This window comes from Phycodurus eques, chromosome 14 (genome assembly GCF_024500275.1).
Source record: "Phycodurus eques isolate BA_2022a chromosome 14, UOR_Pequ_1.1, whole genome shotgun sequence".
NCBI classification, from domain to species: domain Eukaryota; kingdom Metazoa; phylum Chordata; class Actinopteri; order Syngnathiformes; family Syngnathidae; genus Phycodurus; species Phycodurus eques.
In genome coordinates, this window is record NC_084538.1 from 25258061 (window position 1) to 25272971 (window position 14911).

At 41.7% G+C, this 14911-nt stretch overlaps 1 protein-coding gene across 4 annotated transcripts in view; it reads right to left on the reverse strand.

Moving 5' to 3' along the window:
• The window catches only part of LOC133412651 (transcription regulator protein BACH2-like), an 85393-nt gene that overhangs the window by 15165 nt on the left and 55317 nt on the right, over positions 1-14911 (reverse strand). Inside the window, exons 4-8 of one of the 4 annotated variants that reach the window (XR_009769792.1) lie at positions 12025-12218; positions 11740-11927; positions 11371-11615; positions 10758-10906; positions 10098-10681 (exon numbers count right to left, since the gene is read on the reverse strand). Coding sequence is in view for 2 of the 4 variants with exons in the window: in XM_061696147.1 (XP_061552131.1) it covers positions 4375-4581 (207 nt within the window). In the remaining 2 variants the exon portion in view is untranslated. Of the gene's footprint in view, positions 1-4374; positions 4582-10097; positions 10682-10757; positions 11616-11739; positions 11928-12024; positions 13018-13116; positions 13284-14911 lie in introns of those variants that run through there. The other 3 variants (XR_009769791.1, XM_061696148.1, XM_061696147.1) reach the window with 3 other exon arrangements.

A 14911-nucleotide genomic window follows, 5' to 3' on the forward strand; every position in this document is an offset into this window, starting at 1 on the left:
ACCAGGGAGGAGTTGTGTCATAACGCGATGGACCATTTGGCTGCTTTTCCGTGGAGGAGATCAGTGACAAATGCGACCTTGGATTGTTCGGTGGGATAATTGTACAGTTGCAGGTTGAAAACTAGCGAACAATTAGGAAGAAACTGGCTACATGCACCTAGGTCACCGGAGTAGGGCTCAGGCGGGTAACGGGGAGTCGGAATTGTTATTCTCTCTCCCTGTTCTTTCATCCACAACGTTCGACTTGAGATAAACACTCACAAGTACACCACTTAAATAATTTGGCGGATCATCTTTTCGAGGGGGACCAGTGGCTCGCGAAGGGCCGGTTTGTGAGGCTTACCGATGGCAGACGCCTCCAGCCGGCCAATGAGTCAGTGTTTGCTGGGATGGAGGCCGGCGTGAACAAGGCACCTATCGCTCAATCGCTTGCAAAGCATTGCTCAGACCGGCATCGTGGCTACCTTGTAGCCTTGAGAGGGGATCGGGGCACCGAGTTGTTTCTGCATTTCTCCCAGCGGACCTTTTGATCACGTGCGCCAGTCAGCCAATCAGTGTATTTTGTGTGACGTACCCACATGATCACATGGGTTACGCGTCCAATTGGGTGCGTTTATACTCTCAAGTGTAGCGCTGTCTGTCTGTAGCAGCCTGGCTAAGCGGCATGTCCACATATAGCTGGCCCAAAACTAAATGTTAAACACAATGCTACATTATTTTATGAGACAAGGCCATGACGATATCGTGGCACTTTTAATTTCGTGATTTCACAATATTGTGAATATTGTTACATATTGTGAATATTGTTACATCCATAGTATTTAACATTGTGGCACACCCTAGCACACGTGCGTGTGTGTGTGTGTGTGTGTGTGTGTGTGTGTGTGTGTGTGTGTGTGTGTGTGTGTGTGTGTGTGTGTGTGTGTGTGTGTGTGTGTGTGTGTGTGTGTGTGTGTGTGTGTGTGTGTGTGTGTGCGGCACGGTGGACGACTGGTTAGAGCATCAGCCTCAAAGTTCTGAGGACCCGGGTTCAATCCCCGGCCCCGCCTGTGTGGAGTTTGCATGTTCTCCCCATGCCTGCGTGGGTTTTCTCCGGGCACTCCGGTTTCCTCCCACATCCCAAAAACATGCATAAATTGGAGACTCTAAATTACCCGTAGGTGTGACTGTGAGTGCGACTGGTTGTTTGTTTGTATGTGCCCTGCGATTGGCTGGCAACCAGTTCAGGGTGTACCCCGCCTCCTGCCCGATGACAGCTGGGATAGGCTCCAGCACACCCGCGACCCGAGTGAGGAGACGCGGCTCAGAAAATGGATGGATACATATATCTATATATATATATATATATATATATATATATATTATCGTGAGGATAAGCGGTAAAGAAAATGGATGGATGGATGGATGGTTTTATGTCAGTTAGTCCCCCAATCCTATAAATAGTTATAATAACGTGAAAGTTAAAAGACCCTATGTGTGTTGGTCCCCCTCTGCAGCTTTTGTTGTGTATTAGCAATTTTTTTTATCTTGCACCAGGAGTCAGAGTAATATCCAGGCAGATGACTTGTCTAGTTTACACTACATTGTACAATACGGCACATGTGCTATGCCAATGGTCCTATGGGAGGTGGAAAATACACTATACTGCCAAAAGTATTTGCTCACCTGCCTTGAGTCAGATACGAATTTAAATGCCATCCATTCATAATTATTTACTATGACATTGGTCCACCCTCTGCAATCATAGTACTTTGTCACCACAAAGTTGGAAATGTCCAAAATATTAGCCCCTGAGCGCCAATGAAAGGAACTCTGAATGCTTCAGCATACGAAGAGATTTTGGACAGTCAAACAATTTTGGGATTACCTCTTCCTGTTCCAACATGTCTGTGCACAAGTGCACAAAGCAAGGTCTATAAAGACATGGATGAGAAAATTTGGAATGGATGAACTTGACTGGGCTGAACAGAGTCCTGCCCTCAACCCGCCTAAATCTTGTTGAAAGCCTTCCCACAGGAGTTGAAGCTGTTACAGCTTCAAACGTTAGACCAATATCATATTAAACCATACGGATTTAGAATGGGATATCACTCAAGTATTTGGATAAAATATATTATTGTTTGATTAAAGAGAAATTATGAATACACAAGTGCAGATAAGATATCTGTGAGGCAGACGCTCTAACCAGTCACCGTGCCGCCCAGTGAGGCAATTTCAATCACAAATTAAAAATAAGAAAAAAATTCTAAAGAGATTTCAGTTAACACTTGGCATTTCTTGTGAGTATCAAAACATAAGGCATTAATTTTAAAAAGGCACAAACAGCTTAACCCCAACCTAACCCTGTGGAAATTCACTGCAGCAACTAGTATTTTAGCATGTGACATAAAATACAGTAGGGTCTCATGGCTGTGCATTTATGAACTTAGACCAGCCGGCTAGGAACAAGACAAATATTCTTAATATTCCTAGAAGTTTTGCAAGTGTTCTAACTAAAATTTAGACATTTACTGTATATTGGACCACACAAGCCACCAGTGGTCCTAATATTTTGTTTATCAAGCAAGATTGAACCACACTTCCTTGTTCCACCACACAGTATTGTCTATTAGAAGTGGCCAGCGACTGACTACTCACTTCACTTTATCATTTTATTTTCATCTTCATTCCACAGAGCTGTCCTTAAACCCCGTATGAAGAAATCACGTTATAGTTGCATCTCACCATCGTAATAAACTAGCCACAACAGGGTCCAAAATACTCAACATTATTTGTACAGCAATTATTACTATACAAATGTTTTGGGGGTATAGCAATTGTTGAGATTTGTGTCGCAATCTTTCGACATAAAATTTCCACCAAGTACTAAATCACTCATTGTCGAGGTGTATGCTTTTTTTCCCCTAAATTTATATACTGTATAGAGGCATATAAATTGGATAAATCAACTAGTTTGCTGATCATGTCAATAAAAATGAGTTTGTTTTCTCAAGTTACTCGTACTTTTTATTATGCTTACCATTTCTAATGTATTGACTAAAATGTAAAGCCCACACACTGCAAATACAAAATTACTGGAAACAAGCCCCATGAAGATTAGCATTCATGGGTTCACTAAATTTAAATGTCGCTTTTCGCCCAGTTTACAACCATCTGTGGCCTGGCATGTCGCATTTTGTCGTCTGCTCACTGCCAGGCATGAACTCCGACTGACTTTAGATCCTTCAGCGATTGGCTTTCTGTTTACACAGCTTTCATTTCTATCTTCAATCCACTCTCTTTTCATCAATCAACGGTTCAATCATTGTTTTGAGAGCTGTGACTGCTCACAAAAAGACATATTTACTGTAAACGTTTAAAATATGGATCGTGCATCTGTGTAGTTCTTCCCTTGCTGAGGTGACAGAAACGCGTTGCCAGATTAAAGGTCGTCTTTTGAGAGTTACAATAATAATTAAAAAAAAAAAGTTCTCTGAGGCATCCTAAGCATTTTTTAATTTTAATCGAGGTTCTCGACTTGTTTCAGCCCTACAGCATACATTGTGAAAATATTTGCTTGAAAACTGGATAAATGACGATCGAAACGATAGAAGACAAATGGCACGATAGACATTTTTCTATCGTCCTCACTATATATATCGCCATATCGCCCAGCTCTAACTAATGGTAAAGACATTTTGGCATTAATTTCTTTTGTTATTTTGTTAGAAACAATTATGACATTTTGATGGATAATAAGTCCCAATATTTTAATACTCATATCAGTAAAACTAATTGATTTTCAAAAGAAAATTCAGTGGGCCATGGCTTAACCATTATTGACCAAATCATATGACAATGACCCATAAATATAGGAGTCACTGATGAACACCTGCAATCCAGCCTGAGAATCTCTCCAACAGTTTAAACGCATCATACATTTTACTTACTTGAGTATTTATGGCAAGAAGAAATGGTACTTTTACTCTGTTACCATGATATCTATAATTGTGTGCACGATCTCTTTTTAGCCTTGCGTTTTCAACTTCCGCATCCAGTGCCGTTGCTCCAATTACCACGGTGATGTTTGACTCAAGTTCACCAATCAAACAAGAGAAGAAAGTCACGCAAACCATGCACGCTATCTTTGGGAGTACAATGACTTGTCGCTGGTGTGGTACCCTCAAATGCACTGCTTTTACAGCTTGGGAGCACACTTTTTACTTTTTGGACCCGGAAAAAGTTCAGTTAAGTGCTGAAACCCAACAATTAGCCTGAATAAGTAGAGTACTTGAGGAAGAGAAAATTGTGACTGGTGTACCATTATTTCTTTAAGAGTAAAGAAGGCATTTTCTATATAATGTTGTATAACATGTAAGGATTGCTTGAGCATACCAACTTGCGGATCTCGCTCTCCAGGTTCTGGATGCAGTCCAGCTTCCGCTTCCGACAGCGCTGGGCAGCAATGCGGTTTTTACTGCGACGGCGAATGTCATGAATGAACTCCAGCTGCTCTGAGGTCAATTTGTGCATCTTGATGAGGATCTGGAAATCATTGCGTGGCAGGTTGGTGATCTGGTCCACAGGAAAAGGTAGCTTTACCTGAATGAAAAAATGATTTCATGTTATAAAACTGTTGGACTATGAAATAGAAGTCAACTGTGACTTGATCACTGCTACAAAAAAATGCAGTGGGTAAAGTACAACAAGCGTTTATTGACAGTCTCAAATTTGACCCAAATTAACCCCTTCTGCCTACCAGCTGATCTCTGTGTGAGTCGACCTTGAACTAGATTACCATGGCATCCACCGAAACATGGTACAATCTGCCAAGTGACCATGGGAGGGAAATCTTGTCTAGCATCCACCAGATGTTGCTGTGGATGTACTTACGGGAATAGTTAAAGAGGGGTCGGGAGGGCGCTTCTTTCCAAACACTGTACTGCATATAATTTGGGAATGACTTGGGTTAGTGTTTGATTCAAAACATGCTCGAAAATTGGCAAAATCAGTTTTCCCAGGTCAGCTGATGTCCATGAATATTGTTTTTCTTAAGACACCGTTTCGTTTCATAGACGACACAGTAACTGGACTTAATAATAATAAAATGGTTCAAAACTGTTTCACTTATGTTCCATTTTTTGAAAGAAGGATGTTGTACTGAATTTTTGTGTTTATTGTCGCTATTGGAGGCACGGTGGTCGGTGGTTAGCACATCCGTCTCACAGTTCTGAGGACCCGGGTTCAAATCTGGCCTCGCCTGTGTGGAGTTTAGATGTTCTCCCCGTGCCTGCTTGAGTTTTCTCTGGGTACTCCGCTTTCCTCCCACATCCCAAAAACATGCAGGGTAGGTTAATTGAAGACTCTAAATTGTGAGTGCGAATGGTTGTTTGTTTATATGTGCCCTGCGATTGGCTGGCGACCAGTTCGCGGTGTACCCTGCCTCCTGCCCGTAGTTAGCTGGGATAGGGTTCAGCATACCCGCAACTCTAGAGACAATAAGCGGTATAAAAAAAAATGGATGGATGGATGTCACTATTGGGCATTTAATTATCTGGCTACTTATGCTTTACTGTCATTTGGTTATAACTTAACCAGTTTGACATGTTGGTTATTTCATTTTTGGGCCACTATGGAGAGGATCAGTGACAATGAGATAATAATTTACTACATTTTTTCCATGTAAGCCTATCTCCTACATCCTCTTCTCTAACACCAACCGCCCTCACGTCTTCCCTCATTACATCCATCAACCTTCTTTTTGGTCTTCCTCTAGCTCCTCATCACCCTTCTACCAGTGTACTCACTATCGGCTGTTCCGATTAAATGTAGTGCAAATGTAAACACCGGATCGGAATAGATCACATCACATGTAAACAGTTGACCAGAGACCTTCAATCGGAAAGAATTAAATCGGAATGACAAGTCTGCATGTAAATCCAGCTAAGAATTTAATTAATTTACTTGAGTGGATCATGTTTTTCCTCTCTTCACAATTTGATACTGGTATGATTAATACACCTCTGCCAAGCTGCAGCTGTGGTTTCACCAAGTGTTTTATTTCTCTGTTGAAATACTTCTGAATGTGATCAGAGCAGTCAATGTTTTTCCTTGTATAACACAGTGATAAGCACAACAATGTACGAGGCTAAAATGTGCAAGTACGGTAGAGTAGTGGTAGGCTTTCCCTATCGTTTACATTGTCAATGAGCTGTATGAGTCTCATCCGTCATATAATAAGGTTGGGATGACAGAAAGAAAAGTGGATGGTTGTAAATTCCCTAAATAACCAATCTCTTCTTGTTTCTCCGTTTCGTGTATTGCTTTCCATTTATAATACTTCTATTAATAAACAATAATTGGGTCAGGTCTAAAAAAGCAGGTCTGGCTGAATATTAATACAGTGTAAATGAATAGAAACTGAAAAAAATACCCCAAAAATATTTATAAAAATGGGGATTTTATTTTTTCCTAGGTGGAAAGGTTTTTGAGGGTATTTTTTAATATAGCAAGTCAGGAAAGGAAGCACAAGTGGCAGGGCCGTCAAGACTAGAGATTGCAATTTTATGAGGTAATTTTAGAAGAAATAATCATTAACACATTAATGACAGCTTTGACCAATGACTTGAATCACATGAAATGAAATGGTGTTGGTCTCACAGTCATGGTCAGTCCTGTGTTCTTCCATCACAGTCTGGTTTGGTGCTGCTACAAAAAAGGACAAACTCCGACTGCAACGGACAATCAAAACTGCTGAAAGGATTGTCGGTACCCCCCTATCCACCATTGAGGACTGCCAGAACTAAGACAAGGGCGTGCAAAATCCTCTCGGACCCTCCGCACCCCGGTCACCAGCTCCTTCCCTCAGGTCGGCGCTACCGATCAACGCAAACTAGAACTAGTAGACATTCCAACAGCTTCTTCCCTCTTGCGATCAACTTCTTAAACACCTAACCTATAATTAGGTTAACCTATAATTACAACAAGCTGGAATTTTTTTGACTTGAGTTCGTTGTCACATTTCTGTGGGGCCAATTATGTATTACTCGTGCACTCACTGTAGTTGTCTCGCCATGCTGCACTATTTGCATATACTGGCCACTCATGCCAGAGTAGCATCTGCTCCATTTGCACATTGATTGAGGAGTATCTGTAACATTTGCACAACCATCATTGTCCCAGATGATCGCACTACTCGTCACTTTAAACCGCATCCACTCCTTGAAGTCTCGGTGCCCTTTGCACAATGGTCATTGCACCGGACTATTGCAAAATTAGTCATTCGAACTGCTCTAAGTGCTAGAAGACTCTGCATCTTTTTGCACAATTGTTTTTGTCAATGTCTTTATGTCTCCAAAGTGTTCTGTAAATTGAGTGTCTGTTGTACTAGAGCGGCTCCAACTACCGGAGACAAATTCCTTGTGTTTTGGACATACTTGGCAAATAAAGATGATTCTGATTCTGATGGTCAATCATGGTAGATAGTAGCGGACACAGACAGCTTTCAACTACAGTTGTCACAGTGTGCCATTTCTTCTGTCACGTGTCACAGTGAGTAATTTCCTGTCACGACAGGCAATCATTTTCTACTAACACGTCAATCTGTCAGCCAATCATGTGCTACTAGCCAGAGTCAGTAACACATTCCTTTTTAAGGTTTGCTCGATGATGCAATTATGGTCACAATGTCACACACTCTTCTGTTTAAGACGCAAGAACACTACCCTGTGAATCCTTTCCACTTCCTGTCCACGACCGACAATTCTCAAGTTTGTCTGTTCCTGCTGGCTGGTTGGCCAGTGTTCTGACTTGCACCCACGACCAGGAATTCTGCCAGCTCGAGGTTTCCGGTTCCTGTGACTTATGGATCAGCCTTCTGTTACGACCTCGAGCTAAGTCTGTTTCCCGGTCTCCGTAATTCTGCTACGAGGTCAACTCAGCGTGAGTTTCCTGTTTTCCCTCTTCTGCTCTCTGCGAATCGTGGATAAAGACAACAGTGAAATCTGAGCATTTCCTGACCTGCTATCTGTGGATTACACACCATTGCCTCATTTGGGCCAAGACCAAGCTATCTTCATAGCCTGACCTGCTCGACTTTTGAAGTGATTGCCCTTAACTACACTGAATACTGGCTTTGATTTGACCTGTCACAGCTGATCTTAGATTGATTATTAAAATCTTTTTTGAACTTTCCTGGTGTGCTGCATTTGGGTTCTAAGGCACACTCACCCCATGATAGAAGTACCTCGCAGCCACCCTATGGTGCATGTACTTGCTGAGTTGATAAGACAAATAGGTCAGTGCAAAGAAGTAGGACAAGCAACACAGACATTCACATGCCTCTACTTACGTGCATGCATGCGCGAGCACACATACACGCTCTTCATTTTACCCGTGTTAGGGCTGTAATGATTCTGTATCGAAATAGAAAATTGCGGTCTTCAAATGCACAAACCTGCGTCGTCTTTGAAATGGCAGAACTGCGACATCGCCCTTTCAAATATGTGCTACTAAACTTAATATAATAATAATAATAATAATGTTATTATTATTATGCTTTATGTAATCAAATGTAAGCCTAGATTGAAGATACATTTCCTCATCAAGCTTCTTACAGCGGGTGTCGTGGGACTACTTTTTCAGTGAGCGACCCTAGTGAGGATAAGCGGTACAGAAAATGAATGGATGGATGGAATTTCTGGTTTGCAAAACGCATCTTTGTAGGAGCGTCCACTTATTGACACATGCCGCAGAGCGCTCCGGACCAGCCCAGATGACAACAAGCCACCTCCCCTGTCATCCTTAAAATGCACTATATCCATGAGCTGAAATGTCAGATGACAAAAATGTTATGGGGTCAGTTAAAATTCATATTTGCATTGTTTATATGTTATGTAATACATGCATGTCACTTTCAGCAAGTTGTCAACTATAGTTTAGCTACAAATGAGGTTTTTATTACACGTATTGAGCACTCCCCGAACACACCCAATGCTCAAGACACCGGGGTGTGGTTACTCCATCCACCGCAAGGACTACCAGAAGTGATATTACAATTGCCAAACACCGCGCACTATACTGTATACGCAATAGCGAGCAACGTGTTGGAACATGAGGAGGATTTCGACGTACAGGAGCACCCAACTGAACTTGGCATCGTCACACCGTACATGTTTGAGTTGATCAGGTCAGAACCTGACAGTGATGACGACAAGCAGCCAAGTAGCAGCTCTACAACAGAAAAGGAAAGTGGCCACTGGCTCGATGTGATGGCTCTGCCTGCTGAAGAGACGACACAATACCGCACTGAAATACAGACTGGTATGTTTGTGCAGCCCATAAATCCATATTTTAGATCCATAGTCATGAACAGACGGAGTATGAGCAGTCGGCCGTTCGTGTGGGATTCATAACGCATTGGTTCATCTCTGTACCGCTTATGTTTGTTGTGATATTATAGATTATTTTATTGTATGTGCAGTATGAACATTTGGTCAGTGTTCTTCCGGATTCTTGGCGAGAAGACTCTTGAAAAAGAGACAGTGGTCTGAGTGGGGTTTAATTTCTGGTTAAATAAAGGTTTTGATTGTTTGGTTATGGTCACTGTTACAGTAACAAAGAAAATCCATTTGGGATCCCTTCATAAATAGCACTGAAGTAAATGTTTTATTAAAAAAAAAAAAAGCATGAGTCAACTACGAAAAACCCAGCTATGCACAAGGAAATTATTTTCAAGTAGGAGGATGTCTATCGTGAGATCATGAGCAGAAATACCAGAAAACAATGTCAATGGGAACAGTGAAATGTGAAAAGTAACATTCATGTTAATGGTATGATGTTAATTCCAAATCATTTCCATTGCAAGTCTTCCTGTGGAGAATGCCATCCACAGCCAACAGGGGTGGAGAGTGTCTGTTGCCAGGAGTTGTCAGCAGTAGCAGAAAAGTTGACTGCTAGAATGAATTGCAGCATTGAACATGAAGGATTGGAAGCAAACTGTGCTGGAAACAAGCTTCTGGGAGTACATCCAGACAAATGGCCCAATGAAGACCCAGTAAATGAGTATGTTTTTCAGAGAGAAGATGAGGTATTTTACACCAAGTACCACCGTAAAAAAAAAAAAAAACTTGCCTCTCCAAGTACCACCATAATGACTAGCATTAAAACACAGTAGCATAGTAGGCATATGTTTTCATCACATAAACAAGGCGGGTTTTATTCCTAAAGAGTATTTTTAATATTACTGTAATAGTCAAACATTATGCACAGTTACAGTATCAACACTGCGCTTGAAAATAAGAAAATGGAAAAAATGCATTTGACTGACTTTTTCTTTATTCTTTTTTTTAACATTCAGAGTCTACAGGTACATTACATACAGACGATTCACACGATGGATCTATCACATCCTTGGGAAGAAAAACAGAAGAGTTCTGACATCCTGAGTCGTTAGTAGAAGTGAGCAAGTGAATACTACAATTATTGTGGATTTAAATATCCAAAAGTCTAATTAAACCAGAACTTTGTTGAACCTGGTGCATTCTTTTTTTGTCACATACCACCTGTATCTTGTCAACCCTGTCATATTTCTCAACAACATTTCGTGGCACAGATATCTCGCTTGCATCAACCCCAGCTACCTCCAAGGTGGGAAATTTCTGTGTCCTTTGCATTACTTCATGCAGCAGTGTCTGGACATAGTCTAGAACAAAAATGTTTGGACAAATCTGAAGGAGCAAGTATTGTTATTAAACACATACAACGTTGACCATACTTACCATCGGTAATTGGCACCTTTATCTCCTTTGCCACTGGCTTACCACCCTTCCCTTTTGGGTAAGAGATGCGCCACTGTAGCTCCCCATCCTTCCTTCACGCTTGCCGTCTTCTGCAGTTTGCATTGAAATGTAAAGCTGACAGAAGCAACCTAAAATACAAACAACCAGGAGCAACAATAAACAGAAGAATAAAAATATTTTGCAATAATCGATTCAAAAAATATTCGATAGTGAGAGCTGTATAACCAAGTTTAGAGTCGCGACAAATTTAGCAAATTTCATGTGCTCCTCAAACACATGAGCAATATACATTGTGGCTGTGTGGAACTGTATATTTAGTTACACCCCTAATGTACAGAAACTTGCTTTCATTGTCTTGTGTGAGAAATGGGAGGTCTTTGGAGCGAAGTACAGCACTACTTTATGGTAGGCTTCAAGGTTTGATGTTTGTTGACTAGGCGATAATTTGCCAATGTCTTTGAACAGCATCTTATTAATTACTATTATTAGCAGCTCCTTATGTGCTTTTGATCCTGGAACACATCAATAGACAGAATTAAGAGAAGTAGCATCGCTGAATCACCTTTCAATGAGCTTATCTGATTCACTTTACCTTTTATGAGCCATTCTCTTTCCTCTACCAGTTCATCATGCAGACGTTCTGTAAATGCATCACCATGGCCCTTGTGAACATTCATGACATGGTTGGCGATGGACATCCACTATTGCCGACATTCTTCACTGTTCCCTTTGCTTGATGCTGCTGACCAATAAATGTGATTGGTGATGGACTGCGACCATAACAACACCGCCTCGCAACCAGCCAATTTGGAAGGGCCAGCAGATGCTTCTTGATTCCTGAAAAGAAAATCATTATCAGTCCAGTGTGTCAAATACCTTTGTCTGATTAGTCCTTCAATGTAAAAAAACTGACAATATGCACGGACAATCATAAAACTTACAAACTCAGCGGTAAGACTACCTTTTGCGACATGCCAAGTGTCAAACCAGTGGCAAAGGTCCTTATGGGTTTCCCTCAGAAATGTCTTAATTTGAGAGTGGCGGTCTGTCACAATGTTTTTCATAGTGACACCTCTTCCTCTGTAACAAGGCAAGGCACCTCTTCAAGCCCTCCAACTCCATGGCATGGGAGTTCTTCACCTCTGTAACCTGAAATGGGAATTATTTGCACTATATATGACTACACAAAACATTTGGCCTGACTACTAGCTTGATCCCGAGAAATGTCATTGCAAAGAATATTTACCTGTACCAATGGGTGTCCAAGATCTTTGAGTCTTCAAGGTTCATAAAAGTGTATGAACCATATTTGGCCGTGTGCCCAAGAGAACAGCATCGTGCATCAGCACCAACTGTTAGCTTTTTTCCCTGAACTCCCTCCAGAAGGGAAGATTGTTGACGTTCCCACACGAGGTTGTCGGTTGGAAGCAGGTAAGCATTCTGAATACGACAGAATGTCCTCTTTGAAAAAATAATTATGTTCACACTTTTAAGCATATTTATCGCTTTCACTGGACTGCAGCCGCTAAAAAGGATGGCACTGGCACCCAGCAAATTACCTAGAGGCATACAACCTGACATTGGTTGGCTGTACCATTCTTTGATGTGACCATGTGTGCATGTTGCTTTGAACACGGCAAAGCTTCCTCTAATATTTTTAATAGCCACCAGGCATGGCCTGGAACAGACAGCGCAGATTGCCAGGAGTGCTCGTAGGCACGATTCAAAAACAACAAACTTCGGCATTCGAATAGGGTTTCCATCAACGATGGACCCCTCCTTCAAAGAAATCCTTTAAAAATCAAGTGTGAAGTGTGAATCATTTTGTCTTGCCCCATTCTACAGTATAACAAAAAACAAGAGCTGTACCTGCAACTTACAAGGATAAACCAGTATATTTACAGTATACACAAAAAAACTTTCTCGTTGTATTTGCAAGCTTCCCTCATTCTTCTTCAGTGTCGTCATCATCATCATATTGATTCTCATCACCAGGAGAATAGTCCTCATCTTCGACATCTGTCTAATATGGAATCATCCAGCTCTGTGCTCGTATCTGACAGGCCATCATCCAGCAATGTGCATTTCACACCAGCATGCACACATCTTCTACATCTCCATCTTCTGCCCAGTTAGTTTGTGTCATCTTGGAAACTGCTCCCACAGCTGGGTCACACTGAACTTTTTTATGCCTCTGGCTCACTGTCGATGTGACTTGGGTCCCATAATGTCGCTTATACTGAAAATGTGAAAGCTTTGTGTGAGTGACGAGGTAATGATTGCAATGATTTGAGGTAGTGATCAAAGTACTTGATAAATACAGTATATTCCAACTCACCCATGATGAGTACTGACTGGCTTATTGTCAACCGTAGCCTGGATACACACAGAGTTGTGACTGGACTGTGGTAGAATTTCTGTGATGTCCATGGTAATATTAGCATCATTTGATGTGACGATCTGGTTGTCATCTATCACTCTCGCTCCTAGTAACTCGGACACCATCTGGAATAATAGTGATGCGAGATTAACCACTTTATTTGCGAATAAGCACACAACCCCTTGATGAGTCAGTCAGTACATAAGGATTTGTAGGCTTTGTAGTTTGATACACAGGAAATGTACCTACCTGCAAATTATTTAAATCAACGTTTTTTTTTTACGTGATTTAAATTACAGATTTTTAATCACCTTATTTGACACAAAAACGATGGGGGAGACCAAGCCACATCATCCTTACATGTAGTATTTACCGTTGTGCTAAAAAATATTGGCACCCCTGCAATGCCAATACACACATCCATCCATTTTCTGTACCACTTATCCTCACAAGGGTCGCGGGCGTGCTGGAGCCTATCCCAGCTATCTTCGGGCGGAAGGCGGGGTACACACTGAACTGGTCGCCAGCCAATCGCAGCGCACATAGAAACAAACAACCATTCACACTCACATTCACACAGACGGGCAATTTAATCTTCTTCAATCAACCTATCAAACATGTTTTTGGGATGTGGGAGGAATCCGGAGTGCCCGGAGAAGACCTGCAAAGACACAGGGTGAACATGCAAACTCCACACAGGCGAGGCTGGGATTTGAACCCCGGTCCTCAGAACTTTGAGGCAGATGTGCTAACCAGTCGCCCCGATGCAGACACATAATGCTTTTTTGTTGACTGTCTAACATGAAATCAGACTAAACCTTTCCTGTTTTAAGATTACCAAAATTATGTCTATTCGCTAAATGCCAGAATAGTTATTGTTACAATAAAATATAACAGGCATGCTCATGGGGTCAGACAGTTGAGGGAAAAATAGCATGTCTTTTTATAGTCATGGCTAGAAATAATGGCACCCCAGGGGTGCCAATACTTTTGAGCACGACTATACGTATTATATATTCATATATGTTTCAGTGACACGGCACAAGCTTTTACATAGTATGCAATATTCCTGTACATTGTGTGCGCCTCACTCTCCGTGTGTCTGTTGGCTTGTCACTTAGGCAAAAGTACAGACGACAGTACTGAAAAGTACTGCGTGGGTCTTTTTTTCCCCACTGCTCAGTGCATAATAACCACAATAGAGTCGTAGGTATATACAAGGAAATGCTCACCTCTTGTCTGCGCCGCTTCGCTGCTCTACCGTGGCAGCTGCGAGATTCAGTTTTCTTGCTGGCGGTGCAGCTCTCGGTGGCCGTAGGAAAAATGGTTGGCACCGCAGCTGGTTTCAGTCTCTGCCTAACTACACTTGTGTATCCAATGCAGTCTGCTAAATGTTTCTCAAAACATGCTGGTTCGAAGTGATCATCACAGAGTTTAGAATGCTTGCTAGGCACCCATAGCTGACCACGTTTCTTCCCCTGTCCATTGACTTTCCCTATCCACTGGTCACGTATTCCTTTTTCACTTGGAAAGCCAAAGAAACTCTTGCCACTGCCTGAACCATTTAGACAATCAAATGCCACACAATAAATCATCGTGAAATCCCTGAATCATACAACAACAAGTATACAAGGAAGGGAACGACAGCATGGAACAGTAGCACACAACGTCGAATGAACATGATGTTTGGCTAGATGACAGGTTATTCTGTTCATATGTAGTGATGCCAGTAACGCGTCTCATAAATGCTGCC